General features: G+C 31.7%; 1 protein-coding gene across 3 annotated transcripts in view; it reads right to left on the bottom strand.

Annotated features, from left to right (window-relative positions):
• EEA1 (early endosome antigen 1) overlaps positions 1 to 14,051 on the bottom strand; it is a 120,195-nt gene that overhangs the window by 58,464 nt on the left and 47,680 nt on the right. For all 3 annotated transcript variants that reach the window (XM_059186508.1, XM_059186507.1, XM_059186509.1), the window contains 5 exons: positions 13,846 to 13,885; positions 12,809 to 12,922; positions 12,083 to 12,204; positions 10,985 to 11,140; positions 3,294 to 3,410 (listed from right to left, as the gene is read on the bottom strand). In XM_059186508.1, coding sequence (XP_059042491.1) covers positions 3,294 to 3,410; positions 10,985 to 11,140; positions 12,083 to 12,204; positions 12,809 to 12,922; positions 13,846 to 13,885 — 549 coding nt within the window. The remainder of the gene's footprint in view (positions 1 to 3,293; positions 3,411 to 10,984; positions 11,141 to 12,082; positions 12,205 to 12,808; positions 12,923 to 13,845; positions 13,886 to 14,051) is intronic.

Here is a 14,051-nt window from a genome sequence, read left to right on the forward strand (position 1 = left end):
TATTCAGACTTGGGTAGAAAAAGAACCTGTCACTTAAAAGAAGAGAACTGATACTATGTGTTTCCAATAATAAAATTTGAGCTTTCAAATGAAGCTTAGACTTTTAGAAAACTGGTATCCATCACCATGAGCTTGACACTTTCTCATACTTGTCTATTCAGAGATAGATGGTGATATTGACAAATGGTACTGTTTTTATATTGTAAAATGAAATCTGTCAACATTTGGAAGATCTGCACAACCAATATTTTCCACATGATTAAATGCATGATGTTATAAAATCATGTACAGGAAAGATCTACTCAAAAGGCAAGAAAAACTAATAAATTTAAAGTTACAAGTATAAAAATAGCACTGATATGGTTTCAGATTCTCCGTTGTAACTATTGAAAAACTATGCCTTATCTAGTCTCGTTATAGAATCAAATAAAAATAGCTATAATTATCTGGAAAGGTTAAGATATTCCTTTTTCCAACTACAGATCTGTATGAGTCTAAATTTTTTTCATACCCTTCAACCACAAACAACAAATGAAATGTAAAAGCACATATGAGAATACATCTGTCCTAATATTAAGCTAGACATTAAAGTGGTTCACAAAATATAAAACATCACCACTATTTTTTGTTTTGAAAAAATGGTCATTTTTCATAAGAAATGGTATTTATGTTAATATTTAATAATATTTTTAAACATTATGTATTTTAATGTTTCATTATATATTTTAAAAATACATACATTTTTAAAAATTTTGTTTTAATCTCTGGGGCACCAGGGTGGCTCAGTGGGTTAAAGCCTCTGCCTTTGGCTCAGGTCATGATCCCAGGGTCTTGGGATCCAGCCCCTCATCCGGGTCTCTGCTCAGCAGGGAGCCTGCTTCCCTCTCTCTCTGCCTCCCTCTCTGCCTATTTATGATCTCTGTCAAATAAATAAAATCTTTAAAAAAAATTTTTATTTTGATCTCTAATATACTTAGTACCCATAGATATAATCCAAAAAAACAAAACCTCTTTGGGGTCCGTAACAATTTTGAGAATATATAGCATTTCTGAAAGGAAGAGGTTTGAGAACTATTGTCACAAGCAAAATGTCACAAGCAAAAAATACCCTAGGGGCGCCTTCATGGCTCAGTGGGTTAAGCCTCTACCTTTGGCTCAGGTCATGATCTCAGAGTCCTGGGATCGAGCCCCACATCAGGCTCTCTGCTCAGCAGGGAGCCTGCTCCCCCGTGCTCTTTCTACCTGCCTTTCTTGCCTACTTGTGATCTCTCTCTGTCAAATAAATAAAAAAAAATCTAAAAAAAAAAAAAACCCTAAATCTTTGTAGATTAAAATTGTATCTGTTATCTCATAAAACTTCTGAGGGTCAGGAATCCAAAAACAGCTTAGCTGGTGGTTCTACCTCAGGGTTTCTCCTGACATTGTAGTAAACTGTGAGCCAAAGCTATAGTCTCTGACGACTTCATAAGAACTGGAAGAACTGCTCCAAGCTCATTCACCTGGCTATTGGTAGGAGGCTCGATATTTATAGCTAATTATATTTGTCTCTTTTTCCCCCTCTACCATGTTCTTTTCTTTGGTTTTTCCCATGTTATAGCTCAATAAAATATTAGGTTCAACTCAAGAAGCAAAGCCAACAAATTCACCATACTGTTCAATAAAAGGGTTTAATGACTCCCTACTCCACCACCACCAAAAAAGTAAAAACATAGAAGAAAAGTACTAACAATTACCTACCCTGTCCCCAAAACTAAGGAAAGCTACAGCAGTCCAAATAGCATAGTACTGGCATAAAGACAGACATACAGACCAATGGTATAAGCACAGAGAGCCCATTAAAAAACACTCACACACATGGTCAAATTATTTTTAACAACGGTGCCAAGAGCACAGAAAAGGAAAGTCTTTTCAACAAATGGTGCAAGAGAAACTATCCATATGTAAAAGAACGAAACTAAATGCTTACCTTATGCTATTAAGTCAAAATGAATCAAAGACCAAAACGTAAGACCTAAAACTATAAAACTATTAGAAGAAAACACAGGGGGAAAGCTTCATGGGATTGGATTTGGCAATGATTTCTTAAATATGTCACCAAAAGCAAAAAGAGAGAAACTGGATTATGTCAAATCAAAAACTTGGTGCATCAAAAGTATGACTGTAATTTATAATAAAAATTATATTAGGTTTTCATCGCCATTTCTGGAAGAGCTCCAAAAACCCTTGGAATTTCCTAAGTGATATGAGCAACGAAAATGTCTTTTGCTTATGCATAACAAGCCCCTTTCAACCACCAATGAGTTTATGTTTACGAGGTGATTTTTTAGAAAGACCCTAAGATTGGGGGCTGGTTGCCACAGCAATCAACCAGGATTAAAGGGTTAGAACTTTCAACCAGATCCCTTATCAACACCTCCCCTGCCCCTACCCACCACTACCTCAGGGAGGGGATAGGAGCTGAAGGTTGAGTTAATCACCAATAGCCAATAATTTATCAATCATGCCTATGTAAGGAGACCTCCTTAAAAACTCAAGGATTAAGGTATGGAGAGATTCTAGGTTGGTGAACATACAAAGAAAGCACCCAGAGAGAGCACAGAAGCTCCATGCCTTTTCCCACACAACTTACCCTATGGATCTCTTCCATCTGGCTGTTCTTGAATTATAATCTTTTAAAACAAACCAGTAATCTGGTAAGTAAAATGTTTTCCTGTGTTTTGTGAAACACTCTAGAAAATTAATCAAATCTAAGGTAAGGGTTGTGGGAGCCTCCTATTTATAGTCATTTAGTACAAAGTACAGGTAATAACCGGACTTTCAATTGGTTATGGCGGGGGGGCGGGGGGGGGGGGGCGGTGGAGAACAGTCTTGTGGGACTAACCCCTTAAACTGTGAGATTTGACACTATCTCCAAGTAAATGGTGTCAGAATTGTTACACTGTATGATATTAGCTGGTGTCACACAACTGTTGATGTGAGGAACATACATTTGGTGTCAAAAGTAAAGGTGTAGTAGGGTATTGAGAATACAGGAGACACACAGGAGTGTTTTTCCTTTACATACAATATAAGGCAGCGGTGAATGGAGAGTTGTTCAAAGAGTGCAAAGTTTTAGTTCTGCAAGATGAAAGAGTTCTGGAGATTGGTTTCATAACAATGTGAATGTCCTTAAAGACTCAAAAACCAGAATAAGTCATGCTATATTCATGCCAATATATATACAACATACACAAGATTACAATTTAAGATATATAAAAGTAATTCACCACTATATATAGTTTTTAAATTCTCACCTGATTTCTTTGTGTTAATTCATTAAGTGAAATTTTAAGTTTTTGTAGTTCCTGTACATATACAGCAACTTCCTGGGGGCCTTTCGCAAGTTCACTCCTTAGCTGGCTTATTGTGGCCTTAAAAAAAGAAAGAAAAAAAAATTAGAGAAAACTAAAATGGAAAAGGAAATGGGAGTATCCAAAGGTTTTAAAGTTATACAGATTTCTGTCACTGTTGTTGTTAAATTGAAAAAATACTTAGAAGTTTCAACTTAGTTCTTTTTCCTGCATGTCTGAAAATTTAACCAAAATGCACGACTTCATTTTGCATGAAATGAAGAGTTGGCATCCAACTTTAAGTGTCTGAGTCAGCATCAAAATATAAATTTGAATTTACTGGCTCTGAAACTCTGTACTTTAATCCTTCTGAATTTAAAGAAGATATGCAGGGCACCTGGGTGGCTCAGTGGGTTAAGCCTCTGCCTTTGGCTCAGGTTATGATCTCAGGGTTCTGGGATCTAGTCCTGCATCCAGCTCTCTGCTCAGCAGGAAGCCTGCTGCCCCCTCTCCCTCTGCCTACCTTCCTGCCTACTTGTGATCTCTCTCTCTCTGTCAAATAAATAAATGAAATTTTAAAAAATAAAGAAAGAAAGAAGATATGCAAGCTATTTTTCTCCCAATTTCTATAGGAAATTTCCTTTTAATTAAAAAACATGTTAAATAAATGCAAACATACAATACAGAATCACCTTGGAAAGGTGGTAAATCATCTTTTTGACTATAATTTTAAGTCTTTGTCCAAAGAAGTTATATAGTTTTATTTGATATAGTTTCATTAAGCTGGGCCACTCTGTGATCAGGTATAACAGCTGGATGTGAATTTGCTTTAATGTGTTTTAACATTTTTTAATGACATTAAGACAATGGTTTCATCATTTAAAAAATAAAAGAAAAGTAATCAAAGATCTTGGAAACAGAAATTTCCTACACATGAGAGTTTCAACTGGGGAGAGAGAGACTTAAGTACTGCTTTTTAAGTATGGTTTCCTGAAAGTGAACTAACAGAGTAACTTTATATTTCTAATATTGCCTATTGGCTTCCCTTTTTACATTCCCAAAGCGACAATCATTTTCATTGTCTATATTCTTTATTAGTAAGTAAACTGCCTATGAAAAAGACAAAAATTTTTTAAAATCTTTCCTAATAAACCCATTAGTAGTTATCTATATCCAACATTACAAATAAGTACTTTCATTTTTAAGGGAGAAACCTTAGACAGCTATCAATTTATTTTGACAATAAGGCCAAGAGATCTTCCACTACTCTTCTTTTGGAAACCCTTCTAGTATGTGTGACACTTTTTGTTTTTTTAAAAAGGATTCTTATTGGTGGTATATATCTCTTCATCCATCACAGTGCTTTGGTTTAAAGTTTTGGAAACCATCTTATAAAGGAAGTTAAGTAATTAAACTGAATGATCAAATACTTGGGCTTATATTATTTTAATAATCATAAGTTAAAAAACTAGTTTTTTGAGTGTTTTCCAAACTGTCTTAAAGTCAGTTAAGACTTTTAAAAACTTTTAAAAAACATTTCAAAAATGTTTTGGCATTTTTGAGCATGGCAGCATGTCTGAGATATCGTCCTGTTCTGACCTTTTAAGGAAAACATTCATGTAAATAAACCAATTCTAATACAATGAAAGGCAATGTGTCATACTGCTTTACAGTTACAGCTTATATAGCATGTTTCAATAATAACTGATATGTGCTACTGTATACTTAAGGAAATGTTGGGGGTTTTTCTTGTTTTTAAATAGGTGTGGAACTCTCTATGGGGCTTGAACTCATGACCCTGAGATCAAGACCTGAGCCAAGATTAAGAGTCAGACACTTAACTGAGCCACTCCGGCGCCCCAAAGAAGGAAATGTTTAAATATTCATTTTTTTAACTATAGTCAAGTTAAAGGTATATTCTAATAACTTCTTTCTTAAATTGACCATGTAACCTTTTCATTGATACTGGGAGTTTATTTCAAACTGCTATTTCCAACAACTCTGAATCTCAGATCATTTTCTGTTAGTAACATTATGGATGTTAACAGAAATATTAGGAACAGTTCAGCTATTTTAAATTACTGTGTATCAAAGGATTTAGCAGAGTAACACATAATAAACAAAAATAACAATATATATTAAGATACAAATTATGAGTATATTTCATTAAAATACCATGATTCTGCATTTAAGTATATTAGATATAGTAAGCCAAGAGTAACATCTATCTATTTGCTAATTAACTCCAAAATGTAGAAACAACAAGCAAAATATAAAGGAAAAATACCCCAAAATATCTTGTTATTATATTTTACAGTTTTTAGATACATTCATATAAATGATTTTATAATTTTAATACCTTAAGAACTAGATACTAGGTGTATCATTTATCCTTTACACACTAAATATGTACTTTTTAGCAAGTATTTGAAATTTTTTATTTTACTCAAGGGTGGAAAAAGAAAGATGAGGAAGAATTTATACCAAAAGGTGTATTTTAGTCATGGGAAGGGGAGGAGGGGAGTGAATTACAGAAATCACCTTCTTGTTTTACTTTATGAATCACTGTAATCTTTCCAATGATCATGTATTATGGTTTGTATAGGGGAAAAAATAAAAATTATAAAAAGTCAAAATTTGCAAGGAAATAAATAAAACCCTTGTTCAAATATGACTATGGGTGAAATTTAAACAAAGATGCCTCTCCACATTGACTTTTCTCACTAACAGGCCAGACTCAGCTGTGCCTTGAGGCTTTAATAGCTGTACTGCCTCTTCCCGGGAATGATCGCTCCCAATTCTTTACACTGATTCTCGTTTACTTCTCAAACATAACCTCCTTAAGAAGGTCCGACATTATTGCCAGCTCCACTACACTACTGCCCATACATACACCCTGCTTTATTTTTCTTTTTTTTTCCACCCAATTGCCCTACCCTTCCACCCCCTTTCAGAAACTCTCAGCTTGTTTGTTTCCTATGATTAAGAGCCTCTTATGGTTTGTCTCCCTCTCTGGTTTCACCTTATTTTTCCCTCCCTTCCCCCATGATCCTCTATTTTGTTTCTTAAATTCTACGTATGAGTGAGAGCCTATGGTAATTGTCTCTGACTGACTTATTTCGCTTAGCATAACAGCCTCTAGTTCCATCCACATTCTTGCAAATGGCAGGATTTCATTCTTTTGATGGTTGAGTAGTATTCCACACATATCACATCTTCTTTACCCATTCATCTACCAATGGATGTCTGGGCTCTTTCCACAGTTCAGCCATTGTGGACATTGCTGCTATAAATGCTGGGGTGCTGATGCCCCTTCAGATCACTACATTTGTGTCTTTGGGGTAAATACGTAGTAGTGCAATTGCTGGGTAGTAGTGAAGCTCTATTTTCAACTTTTTGATGATGTCTATACTGTTTTCAGAGTGACTTCACCAGCTTGCATTCCCATCAACAGTGTGGGAGGGTTCCCCTTTCTCTGCATCCTTGCCAACATCTGTCATTTCCTGACTTGTTAATTTTCCTGCTTTATTTTTCTTTATAGCACTTAGCATTAACTGACTTTCTATCATGATTTGGTTTACTTACATACTGTCTGGCTTCCACAAAGAAATATAACTGTATGAGAGCAGGCACTCTGTCTACTCACTATTGTATTCCCTACACCTAAAATAGTTGATGACCCTAGATATTCAAAAAATACTCACTAAAGAAATGAGTGATTTGTCTCCAAGGAGTTAATAAATTTTTGGTCCCAATATCAGACCCAATAAAATAGTCTGCATTTCCTTGGAGTCATGTTATTGAATTCAACACTGGATTTTTACTAAAAATCTTAAATTAAAAAATAATTAAGGAAAGAAAGTATTTAAGGTATTATTTAAGATATAATTGAGGAAAGATAAAGCTAATGCTTTAGAATTATAATTACTATTCTAATACTATATTACTATTAGTAAATAATCATTTAAAGATGGTTATAAATTTGCTTATTAAAAAAATGAGTATCTTTGAAGTTCTGAGATTGCCTTAAAACACAAAATTGCCATATGACAATAGAAGGTGCTATGTATTACTAAAATTAAAAGCCCTCCAAAAAACACATTACCTCAAGTTTAAGCATCTCCATTAGAAAGCAGAAAAAAAAATAATAAAATGATGGATGAAAGGTGGAAGACAAGACTGACAAAAGTACACAATGAACATACAAATGTCTGAACATACTGTTAGATCTGACCTCTGATATTTACATACTTTTAAAAGACAATTAAGTATTCTCTTTAATAACTATGCATGAGTATAATCATTTTTATTCCATCTTTATAAATATTTTAGCTTTTAAAATGAGTTTATTTGGAATACATTAAGATTCCTAAAAGATCATTTCCATTAAAGACCACACCAAATATAAGTTCATTACAGCTTTGATATTTTCAATAATGTATATTTTTTTAAATAATGTGGTTTAACCCTTAAATCCTCAATTTCTGATCTATAACAGTATTTTCAAATGCTTTAGAATAAGTTATTTTTCTAAAATATCTAGACCAAAAAAAAAAAAAAATTGTCAATGATTCATAAGGTATATATAAATGAAAGTAATGGAACATAAGAACATACTTAATATTACATGTTAGATTATGTCTTCCACCTCAATTAGAAATACCAAAGAAATCATTATTTTTGGCTTCTTTAATTCCTTTTAATGTATTTTGTTTCAGACACAGTATATAGGCTCTGTGAAGTAGTAATATATAAAATAATTTTTTTCATTAAGTGTTACAATCCACCAACAAATTGGAGAATAGGATTGAATTTTATTAGATCAGTAAAATACATGTCATATATTTAAAAAGTAAGCAGAAGATAAAAACAAATGGAGTTATAGATAAAAAGATAAGAATAAATAAATGAGATGGACTACCTAGACATTAATTTTTTAATATGAAAATGGTATGAGACATATTCAAAAGTATTTTAAGTTGTATTCAATATAAATATTATAACATACAATATGGCAAAATATAAAAAGTAATAACAGTAAGTATTAGGTCAAGATTAATAGCACAGATTTACTTATAAGGCAATTATCAGACCACCCAAAATGAGAGAAAATGATAAAGAAAGACTGCAGGCTTTGGAGAAGACCTGAGTTCTAAGCTTCCTTACATGAAGTGCATGCACTTAAATAATTTATTTACCTTCACTGAACCTCAGATTCCTTCCATAAAAACAAAACATAATACTTCATTTATAGGTTAAAAGAAACAAACAAGACCATATATTTAAAGTACCTGGCATAGTATCAAAAACCTAGCAGTACTCAAAAAGTTAAGAGTTTGTTTCCAATAATAATATTACGCTGACTCTTTGTCTACCATTTCCTAAAGTTGTTCTAAAGACTTCAGTATAATGCAAGGTCTCAATCATTGCAAACCTATTTGCTAATTATGTAGAAAGTAAATATTATCCTTGTTTTACTAAAAATATGATGAAATGTTAAGTCGCTATTCAGCAAGAATAAATTTATTTTAAAATTTATTTCAAAACATTTAAAAAAAAAATTTCATGAAAATGTGCAGAATGGATTTCTATGCCATTTTTCTTCTCCAGAAACATCTTTCTGAGAGAAAAAAAAAAATCATTGTTTCCCACAATCAACCTTGTTGACAGAAGGACAGTACAGGAAGACACTAAATCCTTTTCTCCCAAATCTTATATAATTCTAGTTATGCTTTTTCATCTTAAATGACCTCCTCATAACATATAAAGATAATTTAATCTACATGAATAAAAATGAAAATGTACAAAAATCTTACATATTAAACAAATTATTAAATAAAATATTACTCAGAAATATTTTCCCACATACATTTTTCCCAAAATGCAAGTAAATATATAAATTTCTTCTCCCTGTTCAAATTCTACTTGTCTAGCAAGTAAATATGTAACTTGTAAATAAGAACTTGTAAATAAGTAACTCCATAATTCTCAGCTGGAAAAGGTCAGAGAAGATTGTACTTTAAAATAGATATCATAATAGTGTCATTACTATGATTCAATTTTAGTCACCCTACTATATTTGTTTGGAAATTTCAAACAACATTAAAGGAATGTTTTCAATCAAAAAGAGAATATAATTTTTTAAAAATTTGAGAAATACTAGTGGGAAGGCAGATTTAATAAAAATAATTCTTACTGAAACACAGAAATAAATGACTCAATTCACCCAAATTCAAGCATTTCTGCTTTCACATTATCTGAATGGGATTTTTCCTCATGAGACTTCTTTGATTCAGCATCTCCTTGATTACATAGTAGAACCGTTTAACTGGCTTCAGTAAGTTCATGAACCCCCTGAAATTGTTTTAAAAACTGTGGCGTTGTATGTCACTGGGCTACAAGATCACTTTTAGGAAATCTGCAGCTTTAAAGTCTAAAGTACTAATCATCATAAAGTTTCATATGCCTATGCATGTAATACCCATAAACTTTCCTCCCATTAGGAGGAAGAAAAAGGATGACATGGTTATCTATAATATTTATACTCCATAGCTCGTCGTATTACTAATTGTGAACAGAGTGGCTTTTAGATCACTAGCTTTAAAATTCCAAGAAAGAAACGCAAACTGAAATGTCACTATAACTCAACTTTTTAAACTGAAAATATGAAAAACAGAGCTCCACATAAGAGAGCTTAAGAACTAAAAACAATTAATAGACTATTAATATATTTTTAAAAATCCTCTATAATACAGTATAAGGGGAAAAGGCTAGCATTTTTAAGCAAATATATTTATTACATATCCTAGAGCTTGTCATATACTGACATAATTATGTATCTCAAAGGCCAAAGTCAAGTCATGTGACATATAGTAAAAGAACTGAAAATGTTTATCCTGGAAGAGAAAGAACTCAGTAAATATGAACAGTCTTCAAATATCTCATGTGGAAAAAAAGGAACAATTTATTCTGTGTAATTCCTAAGGAGAACTGGACCCAGTGCATGTAAATTACAGTAAAATAAATGTCAACTCAACAGAACAACTGACCTACAAAGAAATATGCACCTCCTAGAATACCTAACAAGTAAGTATCACTTATCAGATGCTATTTATAGAGGGGAATCCTGGGCAAAGTGTTAGACTTAGCTGATTTTTAAGATTTCTTTCAACAACATAATTCAATAATTGGTAAGTGAGAAACAAACCTACAAGAAAATAAGTTTTTCCTAAATATTTTTTCTGAACAACTCTGGTTGTTCAGAAAAGGTAAAAAGGTAAAAAATGTAAAGGTAAAAAAGGTAAAAAATGAAATCATACTTCCTTTACCTCTACCAAGCTGATGTAAACTCAATTACCACTTATTGACTAGCTTGGATCAAATTTAACTTTAAATATTATCTCTCCACAATATATATCATTTATTAAATAAAACAATACTCTTACACATTCTTCTCTACATGTCTAGCTACATAAAGCAAAGTTAAATACTGTCTCTCAGATTAGACTGATTACATACAAATATCATCAGAGCAAATGAAAGTCAAATACTGTTTTGACAGATCACTCAGGAAAATCTCAAATGTTGTCTTTACTCAATAGTATACACTAAACAAGTTAACAAAAGTCACATTTGGGCATACTGAACTTATTTACCTCTGAGTTGGCATATTCTGCCTGTAACTTTTTGCACTCATCTTTGAGTTTTTCAGATTCTTTCTCACATTCCAATGTCATGTTGTCCATTAGTGTTTGAACTTGTACCAGTTCTTTCTTTAGCACAGCAACATCTTCTATACCAGGTCTCTGAAGCTGTAGAGCACATTTTCATTAAAAAATAAGGTGAGAAAACTAAAAGAACACACATTTTTATATAGTTTTACTACAAAGACATCAAAATGAAAATAATCTTTGATATCAACTATTGGATTGCAAACATTGACCACTGATCTTTCCACCAACAAGCCTCTCCTCTTCCCAAAACATATGTCCTATTTAATAGTATTACCACTCAAGGCGCAAAACGGCAAATTCACAATTATTCTAAGTGCTTTATTTGCTTTCTTTTCCTTCACAAACTACACCCAATGATCATAACAATCACTTGATAAATGTCACATTTTGAAGCATAAATGCCTCATCTTCTATCCTAGAAAACTGGTAATAAAAATAAAGGAGCTGATGTAAGCATAATTAGGGTTTGTTGCAGACTGGATATGGTTGATTTTATTGATATATTTATTGAACCCTAAATAAAGGACAGAAAGGAGTCAAGGGCAGATTCAAGCTTTTTAAACCTTGGGAGACTGTTGAAGATGTGTAATACCAATGACAGAAACACAGTTGAGGAGGAAACATGATGACTTGATGTTACATTTGTTGAATTTGAAATGAAAGCTAGAAATGCAATCAGGAGTATCCTAAAAGTAGGTCGATTTATAAAACCAAAGTGCAAAGAAAGGTCAGGATCAGAGATGCAGATAGGAAAGAGCAAAAAGATGGATAACATTAAGATAGAAACAGCAAAAATGCTAAGCAAAAAGATAATATTAAGATAGAAAAACAAAAATATTAAGGTAATAAATTTTGCATCCTAGATTCCATTTCTATGTAAAAAATCCTATTAATATATGGAATTTTTATTTCTTCGATTTTAGACAAGCTATGCTTTTAAAATTTTTCACCAGAGTATATATATCATTTTTAATTTGGAAAATTATAAAAGTACATTCCAATAAGTGGTTTCTAAATTACCAGTTCAGTCTTCAGATCTTGAATTATAGTTGTTTCTTTGTTTAATTCTTCTGTCAGATGTGCCACTTTTTGGTCAGCAGCTTCTCGAAGACTCCTTTCTTCATCATATTTTGACTTTATATCTAATTTAAAAGAGTTATAAATATTAGTTTTATGACATTAACTCTAGGAAAGGACAGTTTTATGAAGTCCTATATATTTATAAATTCCTGCATATTACACAATGCATACCTATATATCATTAATTCAAATTCACATTCCTTACATAACCATAAACACATACAGTAACTTTAACTTCTGATTACATGAAATGATGAACTTAAAATAATCAAATGTTTCTGTCTACATAAATTCCATATAGCACAACACTATTACGAATTAGCTTGTTAATGTATCAATATGCTAATTGATAGCATAACCAAATATTACATCTATATTATTTTTCTTCAAAATGTTACCTATTAATCTTTAAGCATACCCCAAAAGAAAATTCACCTTCTCTAAATTTCAAGAATTCTACAGAGAAAATCAGTCCTTTGAAAGGAGGTAAGAGGACAAATTAATTTTTATAGCAATTCTACTATTAAATTCTAGTAATCACCACCATAGTATATAACAAATGCCTTCTCACACTAACACACAATTAATGCCTTATTTCTAGGCTCTATAATGGTAAAAAGGTTAAGAAGGCTGATGTACTAGCTAAAAAAATCTGATTCAATTTACCTGCGATTTCAGTGGCAAGTTGGGCTGCTTTCTGTTCAAATAAGTCTTTCATTTGCTTAATATTAAAATTTTCTGTTTGGGCTTCTTCTAATTGTTGTTCCAAAGACTGTAGTTCTACAAAAAAAAGTATCACAGTTATTCAAATACATAATTAATACTAGTTATATTTCCTAAATTGTTATTACTTATATCCTAATCATTATAGGAAAGATAATCAACATAAAAAAAAAGACAATCAACAGGAGTCTATCATCTAATTGCAAATAGAATATGTCAACATTTCAAGAATTAAGCATATCGAATTCATTTAATTCATTCATAAATTCATAATTTATAAACATATAAAACAAATGAAAAGAATATTTAGCATCATGCCCAAATAATCCATAAATATTTGTTTCAAGATTATTTTGATTTCACATTTGTTATTTTCCTATGACCATCAACTAACCGAAGCAGAATATATTCTGCCTCTCTAAAATTTATTATAATGAGAAATGAAGTTAGAAATGGTTAAAAATCAAGGTCTTATACAAAATAAAAGAATCAATTAAAATATACAGTCAACTCCTAATACTTCATTCTCATAAAAAGATTTCAGAGGGAAAGTAAATAGAACAGCTAACCTCAAAATATAATTTTGATTATTCATTGAGCATTCCTCTAGTTAAAGTCAATTATAAAGATGCTAGTTTCATCATTTTATTCCAAGAGAAAAGGAGTACATCACTCTTTAAAATAGTTTTAACTTTTCTTTAAACTATATTCATGTAATATTCTAGGAGTTTATTTATAACTACAGAATATAACGAATTAAGAAAACACTTTAGATTTTTGTTGGCTGATTAAATTATGAACTTCAAAGGCAATATTCTAAATCTAAAATGTGACTATTCTCTTCACTATTTCAGAGCCAGAAAGTATAACCATTATACAAATTTATGTAGCAGACATCAGAGAAAAGGTAAAAAGTAAAAAAGAAGAATAAGCAAGGAGAAAAAGAAAAATGAAAAAACATCTGCTTTAAGTAAAGTTACCTGCTGCTGAGTCTGCCACCATTCCATCAGGCTTAGATTCCTCAATGAAAATAAGACATAAACAAACACATTAAAATGAAAAGAAAATACTATTACCATTGTCAATGTGAAAAAACAAAAAATCTCTAAAAGCCACATTCTGTGAGGTAAGTAGCAAGATTTTGATAACATTCTGGCCTGTTCACAATCTTCCAGATCTCTAAAGT

Source organism: Mustela lutreola, chromosome 8 (genome assembly GCF_030435805.1).
Source record: "Mustela lutreola isolate mMusLut2 chromosome 8, mMusLut2.pri, whole genome shotgun sequence".
In the NCBI taxonomy this organism is placed as follows: Eukaryota; Metazoa; Chordata; class Mammalia; order Carnivora; family Mustelidae; genus Mustela; species Mustela lutreola.